Below are 12314 nucleotides of genomic sequence, written 5' to 3'. Positions count from 1 at the left end.
GGTACACACATGGATGGCGCTATTCTATAAATTTACCTCATTTTCAGTCTGTCCTTTAGTTTGTGAGTTAAGTGTGACAACACTTTTTGTTATTTTCAAAACCATGGATCAATAACAATTTTGAGTCTTAATTATACTCTGCTTCTTAATGGAAAAAATAGCGTTCAAACTGAGCAAAGTTTTGATAAGTGTAATAAAACTCTCCTCATAAAGTGAATAAAAAAATAAAATTCTAACCAAAGAAAAGCAAATCTTGAACAAAAAAAAAATGTTTTTTTGTTAAAACCGGGACTTTTCAGCCCATATGTTACAATTAGCATTGTTCAATATACTTAAACAGTTAGAACTAACACATTAAAAACGATTCTATACTATATTAGTATTGAAACCTGTACCTGCAACACCGTTATGTACAAAAATATTGATTCGTTTATTACGTAAGACAAAATATATGATTGAAATGTGCTCGATAATAATAAAAACTTTTCAAATTTTTGAGCTGTTCTTACAATCCATACATAAATTGGACTTTTTTCTAAGTGCTTAACATTTTGCAGAAAAACATGTCTTTTACACAATTCAGTCAAATTTTATCTAATCACTGATTACTCAAGATGTATCTTATGGTTACTTAATGAAATGTCCTAATTTCCTTAATGGAATATCATTTTAGATTGAAGGAAGCAAGAATTTATTTTATTATGAATACCAAGGAGTGCAACTTTGTTTTATTAATAGAGATTTAATCATTTAATCTTGAAAAATGTAATTTAAAGGTCAAAAAGCCATTATATTTCAAGAGTTTTGTTAGAAATGGAGTAACGCCTTGGGGTAAGATTGTTTTTTTTTTTTTTTTTGTTAAATTATTTTATTTGAAACATTAATTAATATGGTTTCATTTCCAGAAGAGTATTTCGATAAAAAAAATATATTTCAGCTGTATTTTGATTAGAATATAACTCTATAAAGGATAAAAATTAATAAACAATTGATGAAATAATATCTAAGAGTTTATTGTTTTGCCCTATTGATATCGAGATTTATTTATGTTTTTTTTATACAATTGAATTTTAAAAAGTTCAGTACTTAATTTTGATAAATTTCTCCTTAAAAAAATCAAACCAATATGGCTGCTGAACTATATATTTTAGAATCAAATATTCTTCTCTATGTAATACACATGCTCCAAATACAACTCTTTTGTGTAAAAAAAAAAAAAATAAACCAAGCCATTATAAAATATAAACGAATGAAATTTTTTTAATACATGTCATTTTTAAATGAAAGGTTTGTTGAACTTGTTGCTACACAACAAGACAGAGACTAAACTTATACTTAAAAGGATAACATCATGTAGTTATAAAAAATATTATATATGTAAATGTGGTTTTTCTGTGTTAATTTATAGATAATACTTATTTCTGCTCTTTATATTATCCATGCTGCTTAATATAAATGTAACTTTTTTTATAACACCTTATGGTATTATCCCACAAGCATAAAAGTTTACTACTGTTGGTTTCCAACTTTTCTTCCACTTATTAACGTTTTGAAGGCTGATTAGTTGAAATCGAATTAGCTTTTGTTTAGCAGTGTATTTTTTCTACTATTTATAAAAAATAACTCCCACTATATAATAATTAGGTAACTAAAAACGGATTTTTTTTATAGGAACAGTTACAAAACACAATATATATATAACAATTTGTCCACATTTCAACCCTAACAAAATTCATAAGCCATTATTAAAGATTTGTAGATAGAAATAAAAAAGATATATATATATATATATTTTGGTTTTTGAATCAAGAAACAACTTTAAGGAATTGAAAAATGATATAATTCATAATTAGGGATGTTGATTGTCAATGTGTGAAGTTGAATCTTGAACTTTCAGTAGTCGTTTGAATGAATACGTTTAATTTAAGGAAAGATATAAGAAGACAGCAGAATATTCTTTATCCAATATTACGTTCCACCTCACCCAATGGTTTATCATACAAACAAGACGATATATTAGGAATAATTAATCAATTAAGAACTGTAATTAATTCATAAATCAATAGTATATTATACTATTAAATTAATTGATTAATAAAACTTTAAATTAGGCAAACAAATGAGAGATATATATTGGAATACAAATGATAACTCTTGATTGTTTAAGTGAAGGAAGGATTTAGAGTCAGAGATAATTCCTCTTCATAATTGATCCAACATATTATCAGGATAATATAAATTTTGACATGGAAGAGTCTCAATGAAATATAGAATCGTATTGGAAACGAGGATTTACCTTTCTGGAGTTGACGATAGGAACAAACAAGACAAGATAATTCTAACACATGTTTGAAAAGTCGATAATTTTCCAAGTTCCATGAGCTGAAGTGAAGCGACTCAGACTCAGAGAGACTCAATACGATACTTAGCTAGAGTCAGAATACAAGTGGATATTTAACAGCAAATCGGATATTGGAAGTATCCATGGAATAGATGGCATCATATTGCAGAACTGGGTCTATTATAATCTTTACCGAGACGGAGTTGGAAACACGGATATGATCTTTTATAAATTATATTAATACGACTAGAGAAGGAGGATTATTATTTTTCTATTTTTAAATTATTTACCGTGTGTCTGTTCCTCTCACTATTCATTCTCATAAAATAACATGAGATCCTTCATCTCACGGATTACCAAATAATCAGGGATTCATTTCCCTGTGTACAAGAGTAGCTACGTTGTATTTTGAATTTTATCAATCCAAGAGTAGCATTTGCACGCGTAAAATAAATTTCTCTTATTATTTTGCTATTTCAAGGTATGTACATATAAGCATAAACGTATTTCATAAAAAGTCATCAAATTCCTGACTTCCCTGTAAGTGCAAGTGAATTTTCCTTGGATACATTTTTGCTGAAATGGCTAAGGTGTCAAAAATGACATCAAGCGTAATACATATAAATGAAAGGCTGATGTTTTAATACATTTCGATTTATTTTCTTAGATAATAATGAGTTATTGTTATTTGTATAGAAGTATCATCATTGACATTTTTTGCAAAGTTATACTGAGTGATTCAATAAAATCTTAACACTTTTGATTTAAAACTTCAACATGATGTAATTTATTAATTATCAACATAAATTCAAAAATATTTATACTTTAAATAGTTGTGTGTCTAATCTCTCTTAATCATTAATGTAGCCGCCCATGGCACTAATGGTGGCTTCCATGTGCGGTGAAAGGCCTGGTACCTGGATGTAGTCCTCTGTCAAGACTACTCAATGCTGGCTGACAGTGGCTTTGAGAGCTTCGGTGTTTAGTAGTAGAATTTTAGTCGAAAATTTTGGTTTGAGGGCTGTAGGGGGGGGGGCAAAAGTGTCAAAAAAGACTTCAAAAGAACTCAAACGACTTCATTAAACGCCCAAAATATGAAGCCAGGCAACACAAGGTAATTTTTCTTGATTACAACGCACCACCGCATCACTCTATAGCTACCGCCAGCTTGTTGAATCGTACAACTGGAAACCTCTTGCTCATGCAGCTTACTCCCAGACCTGGCGCCTTCCGATTATCATTTTTTGCATGGATGGGCCACGCACTCAATGATTTACACTTTGATTCTCACACCGAAGCCAAAAAATGAATCGATGGCTGGTTTGCAGCCAAAGACAAACAATTTTTTTGGAAAGGCATCTATAAATTACCTGATAGTTGGGGAAAATTTGTGGCTACCGAAGGTGCATACTTTGAAAATTAAATTTGTTACAATTTTTTCGCAATAAACGTTCAATTTTTTTTAAAGTCTTATTTCATAGACGCATACCTGGTAGAACACCTTGTTGTTTTAAGTGTTGAAAGCCACTGTATTAGAGGAAGATTTATATATCATAATTTCATTAAATCTATTATTACATATAAAAAAAATTACACAGAACCAAGTCAATGTGCATTGCGTTCTTTAAAAAAAAACCTTAATTTTGAATGCAGCTTTTTTTTATATAAATAGATTAAACATCTTGTGGTATAAAGTAGAAAATTGTGTATTTTAACTTTTTTTTAAATCTGATATATGAGGTGATTTGTTCCATGACATCTTTATTATCATTAGATATATGGGTATAAAAGGAAAAAGCAAGTATCGTTATACACTACCTTTTACATCATCTTTATACCTTTTAAAATTTTGTAAACAAATTTGTTTTTATATGAGCTGTTTCTTTTCTTTTTTAAATAATACTACATTTGAATTACCTTAATGGTACCTTATTTTATTAAAATATATACTTATATATTTTTCAAGAATGTTTTTTGAACTGACAAAAGAAAAACAAGGGAAAAATAATTTATCAAAAACCCTCAAAAATATTGACTTTGCTCATTTTTAATATTTCTAAAAGTTTATAAAAATAACTTTAAAAATAAATATTATGATACCCATTCGAAATTCTAGGAATCAACTGTCAGGAAAAAAAAAAACATATTGTGTTTTCTGGAAATTTCATTTTCTTTTTTGTTATAAAATAATTATAACAGCTAAGGTGGGTTATTATATCTACCAAACATGTCCAGTGTACACGCAATATTCAGTGTGCAGTCGTTGTTTAACAAGGAATCTTTAGCGCATGCAGCAGTTGTGCATACGCAGATATGATGCAGTTTGTTGTTTTAAGCGGCTAGACATAAATGTTTGGTGTCAATTAAAAAAAAAAAATATACCGACCAACAAATTATTTATTCCACAATAGTGGAAAATCCTTGTTGCGATCCGCGCCGGACGAGACAATGTTGAGGTTGAAAACTTTTAACCCATTAAGGACAGTGCATAAGTTCAATTTTTTCTGATGCAGTATTAATTTTGGCCAATATAATGATAAGTTTTCCCCTTTCCTTTATATCTTTATACTTTACCGAAAGAGATTGACAAATTTTTTGCTTTTGTTTTAATGTATTCCTTTAGTTTTAAAGTCATTTTATAATAATAGCCAGAATTTAAACGTCTCTATCATACGGGTAAATATAATTTATACATTTTTTACAACTTATAAGAAATAAATCTTTCATTTTAAATTTTAATCATAATTTGGAGATACTAAGGTACAACAATTAAGGATTTTTTTTTCTTCTTTTTATTTTCTTCTTGAATTTATTTCCAAAATAATTTTTCACGTCGATATATCTACGTTCCGACCGCTTGTACATTAAAAAAGGACAATTCGTGAATATATAATAGTATGTAAAAAATTATAGAAAATATTACAATAATATTTATTTTTAACTGGTAGGCTTCGCACTGCTAAGCAAATTTGTATAAAAAAATATTAAAATATGCGAAAATAGCCAAATATGTCTCAATTGACGAAAGTATGATCCCATATTTTGGAAAGCGTTATGCCAAGCAATATATTATAGGTACCCATATGATGAGGTTTCAAAATGTGGGCAATGTGCTCGAGCCGTGGGTATCTCCATTCTTTTGATTTATATCTCGGTAATTCAATTGGGAGGAAAAGTTGTTTTAAAATTGATTGAGCAAGGAAAATTTATAACAAATAAAATCCATACAATAATTTTTTGAAAACTATTTTACTTTCATTTATTTAGTGGAATTACTCTCATCCAAAGGGTATTTAGCATTAGGCACATGTAGGGACAACCTTACAAAAAAATGTCCTATAGTAAGAAAAGACCATATAAAAAAGAACAAAAGAGGCGCATATGATTTTTGTTCATCAGACAACATTTTTCTCCTTTGTTAGAAAAATAACAAAAGAGTTCCATATTGCCAAACATTTCGGTGATTTGTCTATAAAAAAATGTCAAAGATAGGAATAGAAGTAAAAAACATATATAGACATTCCTGAACCTGAATGTATCAAAAACTATAACCAACATATGGGTTTTGTTCATACGATGGATTAGGCTGTGAGAACATATTGAGTAAGAATGCGTCTTAAAAAAATGGCGGTGACAAATATTTTCCTATATGGTGTCATCGACAGTCAATAAAGCTTATCAATCAATGAAAACGAAAGGAATAAAAATGACGCAATAAATAAATAAATTAATTAAATAAATTTATAGAAACATTAGCCATCTATTATTCCAAAATTTTAGGAACACCAAATTTGCAAGATAAGTATCAACCATCAAAATATACTAGCTTTGAAGATTTGACGAAAAAGTTACTGGATAAATCACACAGAGAAAGCAAAGTTTGCAAATAATGCCTGCATCCAAAATCTTAAAAATAATAGATTCAATAGAAAAATAAAATAAAAAAACTTATATTAATTGGTTTTAACATTTGGTGTATTTATTATATTATGTACATCTGTATTTGTATATATAAGTTTAAACTTTTGTTAAGAAAATACATTCTCCCTTTAGTAGTGTGATTTTTTTTATGTCTAAACGGTCGATGCTTACAATTATCTACATTCCAATATTTTGAAAACTTGTGATTCAATTTCGCTCAAAATTTAAAATGAAGTGTTAAGGAGCATTAAAACAGTGTGTAAAATTTTCTTTCATTTCAGACAATTTTTTTAACTTTCGGCCTTAATGGGTTAAACTTGGACAAATCCTTTGTCTGGAGAGTCAAAAAGGAACTGAAAAAGTCTGGAGGTCACAGTAAGACTCTGCTCCATGCCCATCTAGTGGCATTTTTTTAACTTAATTTTTTGTCTTCAAAGCTCACAAGACCTCAATCCCATGGACTTCTATATGTAGGGTGTAGTTGAGCGACACAACAACAGATCCTCCTGTAATACAAAATCTGTGATGATATCCAGGATATGGAAGGAGTTCTCAAATATACCGATGGAGACTGTCGTCGAAACCTGCTCCCGTTTCCGAGGTCGGGTTGAGGCCATTATTGACGCAAAAAATGATTATATTAAATAATATTTCTTTATTCAACTTTGATTTAATATTAGTTTATATTAAAATCGGATGATTAGTTTAGGACAAAATCCATTTAAAAAAATATTGTTGTTTGTTAAATAAAGATTGCATCATGTATATCTATGAACTTACTTACGATAATATTAAAATTTAAACATTTTCTCTATCAAAATAAAACAGTTTTGTGGTTTAAAATGTTTCTTGTTTCGAGAAGAAAAAATGCCTTGTTGGTAATTTTTGTACATATTACATTTAATTTATGATGACATTTTCACTCCTAGAGATAAGACACATTTTAAATGACTAAGCCTCTTCATTTTGATAGGGTGAATGTTGAAGTTTATATATTATAAAATATACAAAGTTTTTAAAAATATATTGACTAAACACATATACATGAATAGACAATGTAGATGTGGCAACCCGTCTTTATTTTTTCGAAATTGTTTTTTTTATCAAAATAACGTTTTATTTTCCAATGGAAAATATTAATAAGAAAAAACTAAAAATTTATAAAAATTATTCAACATTGAACTTTTTTTGTAAATAGTATGAAAAATCATTTTAGCAAGTAATATCATTTCCCCTTAAAAGAAACAAAGTTAATTACTTGTAACTATATAAATATTATCTAACAATTGTTGGGAATTGTTCAAAGGCTTACAGAAGCTATTTCAAATTCAACCAATCAATGTTCAGAGCACTTATATAGTAAGAAAATCGATAGCTCACAACAAAATACATTGTAAATATATGTGTCATCAAAGTAATGCCATTGAGTCATCTCTGGATTGCTTACCTATAAAAAAACTTCATAACAAATGATATTAAAATTACAAAATGTCTATTCTAGGAAGGGTCAAAGACAAAATAAAATAAAAATAACTAATGCACTTTACCAATCTTTTTATTCCCTGATTTATATTTTCTCTATCCCAGATGAATTTACATTGTAGGAGTGTATATAAGCCATATGAAAGATCTCCCAAACTAAAGAATATGTAGACTTACCTTTTTCTCCACGTTTATAATGCGTTTTTTCTGTAAATAGATCAATTTGTCGTATCTTTGATATTAATCGAAACTCTACAACGCCGATAGGACACTTATCCGTAGTGCTGCAGCCAAGTTTCAATGTTCCTTTGAGCCCTTGTGGAAAAGTATACTCTGGAACAACAAATTCTAATCCAAAGTCCTCTGAAATGAAGAATAATACAATAAATAATTAACTAATCATATGTTCTTTAATTTAATGTAGAGTTACTTATTATGTTAAACTTTTTTTAAAACGAAGCAAAATGTAGCATTAAATGACAAGGAGTCTAATTTCATTCACGACTGAGCTAATGATGTTTTGGAGTATAAAATAACATCAAAACAGATAATTTACACATAAATTATACTTCAATCTATATCTCCTTAAGAATCTCTCTTCATATTTACCTATATCAAAAATTAATGGGTATTTGATATCCCTTTCATGCTTAAGTCATTATTTATTCATATACATACAACTATAATATTGTAAATATGTGTGTAAAATCATTAAAACCGAGTGGTGTTGATACATATTTCATCAATGAGAAATAAAAATGTTCACAATAACTAACAGTTATAAATTGTGTAAGTAATTATAAAAAATATGACAAGTTTTTTATTTTTTTGACAATTAATTACAGTAGAAAGTAACGTAACATACTTTTAATTGTATTGATTAACAGAGAAAATAATATTAATCAAGAGTGAAAGTACTCAGACTACGTTTGTGTTTTAGTATTTAAGAAAACTTATAATCTCTTTAATATAAAATAGGCCTATTTACATGTTCTTACTAGGATATTCACATAATTCTTGTTTATGGTAGTCCCCCACCATAACAATAAAAATCCTAAAATGACAATCTTAGAAACTGTAAGATTTTTTTTTATAAAATATAATTTTTGATCTTGCTTTTTTTTATATTAAACCATTTCTTTCCAATCTTGATGATTAAAGCTTTGCTCTCTCATGGTCTACTGTACACACTATTAATATTCTGAATATTTAGGTACATGTAATAGTATTATTTATTTAGACGTATAACATTTAACAGGAGGCCAAAAAAATCGAGGGGTTACGTCATATATTTTTGTATTGACCTTGAAGTAATAGTACCAATAACAATTTATTAGCATTTTAAATACTTAAATACTCCTATTCAATACTCGTATATTAAACAACATTAATCAATAGAGATATCCATTTCTCATTTTTTCATATGTTGATTCAATCATGTTCCACATCTACATTAATATGTGAGGTAGTCCCAAGGTATAAATAATCTAATGTGTGTCTTTCCTTAATAGGTGCCCACACTGTCGAACCAAGGAGGCTGAATGAAATTTTGTATGGGTCCCTCTTTTGAACCTGGTGAGGCTAAGATGGTAGTGGGATTTTTTTTTTTGGGGGGGGGAGGGCTTATACGATATGGCGTTGTATATCCTAAACACTTTTTCGACAGTTTTGTGCTGGGCCACTTCAGTCGTTAATGATCGTGCATCGAGAATGGAGGTCTTAAATGAAGAAATTCGCCAAATTTTACATTTTTACTTCCTGAGAGGGAATATGCATCGAAAGCATATTAGAAAATTTGTGATATATACGAGGTTGATACTCTTTCGGTTCGTGTTGAACAACAGTAGTTCGAGCGATTTTCCCCCTGCTCAATTCTGCCCTCTACTATGAAAAATTCGACAGTTTGAAGCTATCGTTCGAACAGAAACGGTCAAAATTTATGAATACGAGACAGCAAGACATCACCAAAAAAATGCCAGGCCGCTCACATCTTGATACTCATTGGGTTTGTGTTGCATAACAGTGGTTCAAGCGATTTGGTTCTGGCGTAGTGGAAGTGAATGATGCGCCATGCACTAACAGCCCTGTCGTCGAAAATACCAATTCAATAATGAAAATATCGAGAAAGGCCGTCATGTTAGCAGTTATAGAATCAACCAGGAGCTAACTTCGATCCTAAATCAGTTTCGAACCATTTGCAGAAGACCTGATACAAATAGAAACACAAATAGGAGGGGAATCGTATTTTATAAAGACAATACCAGGCCTCACAGATCTTTGATGACGTGCCAGAAGCTGCAAGAGCTCAGATTGGAAGTTTTTATGCATCCACCCTACAGTTCAGACCTGGAACCAAGTGACTACCGCCTGTTGCTGTCTATGGCCAATGCACTTGAGGGTAAAAATTTGGCCTCAATAGAGGCCTGTGAAAATTGGTTGTTAGAGTTTTTTTTTGCCAATAGAGGGAAGTCTTCAATGAGATGGGCATTATGAAGTTTGATTCTCGTTGACAACAAGTTACGAGAAAAAAAAGAACGGGCATATTTGGCTTAAATTGGATGATCGTAACACTTCTTATAAAACATTGAAATAAAGTGCAAAATACAAAATTTATTTTTATCTACCCTGTTATATGCAAGTATACATTACACGTATAGGACTTTTAAAGTACTTGTTATGTGAATGGAATGCCTTTTCTCTTTTCCTACTTCTATTTGATTCAACAGCTTATTGATACCCCTTTTTTTAAAAGGAAAATGCTATTAAAAGAAAGATTTCTTTTTGTGTTGTGAAACATCATACATTCATAGAATCCAACTAATGAAAAACAAAAAAAATGAATGTAATTTTTTTATCTATGGAAAGAAATATTCGAATAATATAAATGGTATAATTTGTATAAATATCTGATCAAATAATAATGTTTTTCAATTATAAAGTAAAGGGAGGCTTTGCATGTAATATGCTTTTACCCTATACTATTCGATATTTTAATAATCTATTTCTTTTTTACATTGAATAAGAGTCTTTTTTCATGTACATTGTACATATATCTACAAATATTCTTCTGTTCAGAATCAGTGTATACACTTTATACTTACATTTGTATCAAATATGACGTCATATCTAAAAGAATTAAAACTTTTTACTTTCTCAATCTTAATGCAAGATCAAAAAAAAAAAAAAAAAAAACGCCAACAGATTTCAACACTAATTATCAATGAAAGAAACAAAAACAATTTTTTTCATAAGAAATAATACAAAGTATTTTCCCTTCAGTTATTCTCATTAGTTGACTTTTTCTTATTTAAATAACATAATTAATTGATAAACAGCAATCTAAATGATAAAGAACTTCGTATAGGAAATCACAAAACAGTTATGTTTAGACAATTATATTTAAAACACTACCTATTGTGAATATATTTCATATAATCATTTACCAAAGAAATGAACCCTAATGAATAAAATTTTCCATTCGAAATTTACTTTTACAATCTTTTTGTGATGAAATTTAAAAAAAAAGTATAAAAGATAACTTATAGGCATAAACATTAACTCTTTTTTTGTACCTCGCTACAACCATATTTACAGATATTATTTTATAAAAACATTAGTTTTAATTTTTGGAAATATTAAATACAATATTTTTTTAATATTACAGTTTAATCCTTCTGCAACAGTGTTCTTATGCATTTAAATTTATAAATTAGAAATTGTACCTTAGCAGTGATGCAATTTATTTCTAATTTAAAGATTTAAAAAAATTTCAATTACCTGGTCTGTTATTAAAACAATATGAGTACACTCGAAGAAGAAATCTATCGATGTCTCCTGCGATTGTTTACAAAAGTAACCTGATCTCTATTCTGATGTTCTACCATATAAACTACCTAAGGTTGTAAGTTGGTAATCACTCTCTACTTCATCAAAAATTAGGAACATACTTTTAATTATATTAGCAACTGAGGCTTAAAAGCCAACCTTTAACACTGACTTGAAGCAAGTTCATGTATTCAAGTACATTTCAAGCGTATTATTCTTTTGATAGAGGGATTCCTTGCTACATATTTATTTCACCTAGATTATATGGTCTTGATGAACTTACAAGGGATTAATATTGTAAAAAATAATTTTGTTTCTTTTGCCATTTGGATTTTAAACGAAAAAGTAGATATCATCCTTAATGAAGTAAAGGGGCTTAGTTTTGTAGATATTATATATGGTGCATATTATTTTGGGGTAAATTTTATAAGTTTAAAATATATGCATTTAACTGGGAGAAAATTAAAAAACGAAACAAATTTAATCACTTTTTAATGAAATTGAACATTTGTGTACCAATTTGAGGATGGATGATTAAACATTATACTCAAATGGCCATATACGTGCCAACATATAGATTAGGCAAAAAAGTTAAATAATACTACATATTATTTTCATTTTTTTTATCCAAAGCTTACCTAGAAGTGTAGTAAATATACAAATATGAGGAGTTTGACATACCTGAGCCCCAGTCTAAACATTGATGAAAGACGCTATATAACCCGTTATTTAACCCTTCTTTAGT

At 28.9% G+C, this 12314-nt stretch overlaps 1 protein-coding gene across 1 annotated transcript in view; it reads right to left on the bottom strand.

Annotated features, from left to right (window-relative positions):
• LOC121122045 (uncharacterized) overlaps positions 1-12314 on the bottom strand; it is a 137089-nt gene that overhangs the window by 56157 nt on the left and 68618 nt on the right. The window contains exon 3 of the mRNA XM_040717055.2: positions 7922-8107. Within this exon, the coding sequence (XP_040572989.1) occupies positions 7922-8107 (186 nt within the window). The remainder of the gene's footprint in view (positions 1-7921; positions 8108-12314) is intronic.

This window comes from Lepeophtheirus salmonis, chromosome 1 (assembly GCF_016086655.4).
Source record: "Lepeophtheirus salmonis chromosome 1, UVic_Lsal_1.4, whole genome shotgun sequence".
In the NCBI taxonomy this organism is placed as follows: Eukaryota; Metazoa; Arthropoda; class Copepoda; order Siphonostomatoida; family Caligidae; genus Lepeophtheirus; species Lepeophtheirus salmonis.
This window is presented reverse-complemented; position numbering and strand designations above follow the sequence as displayed.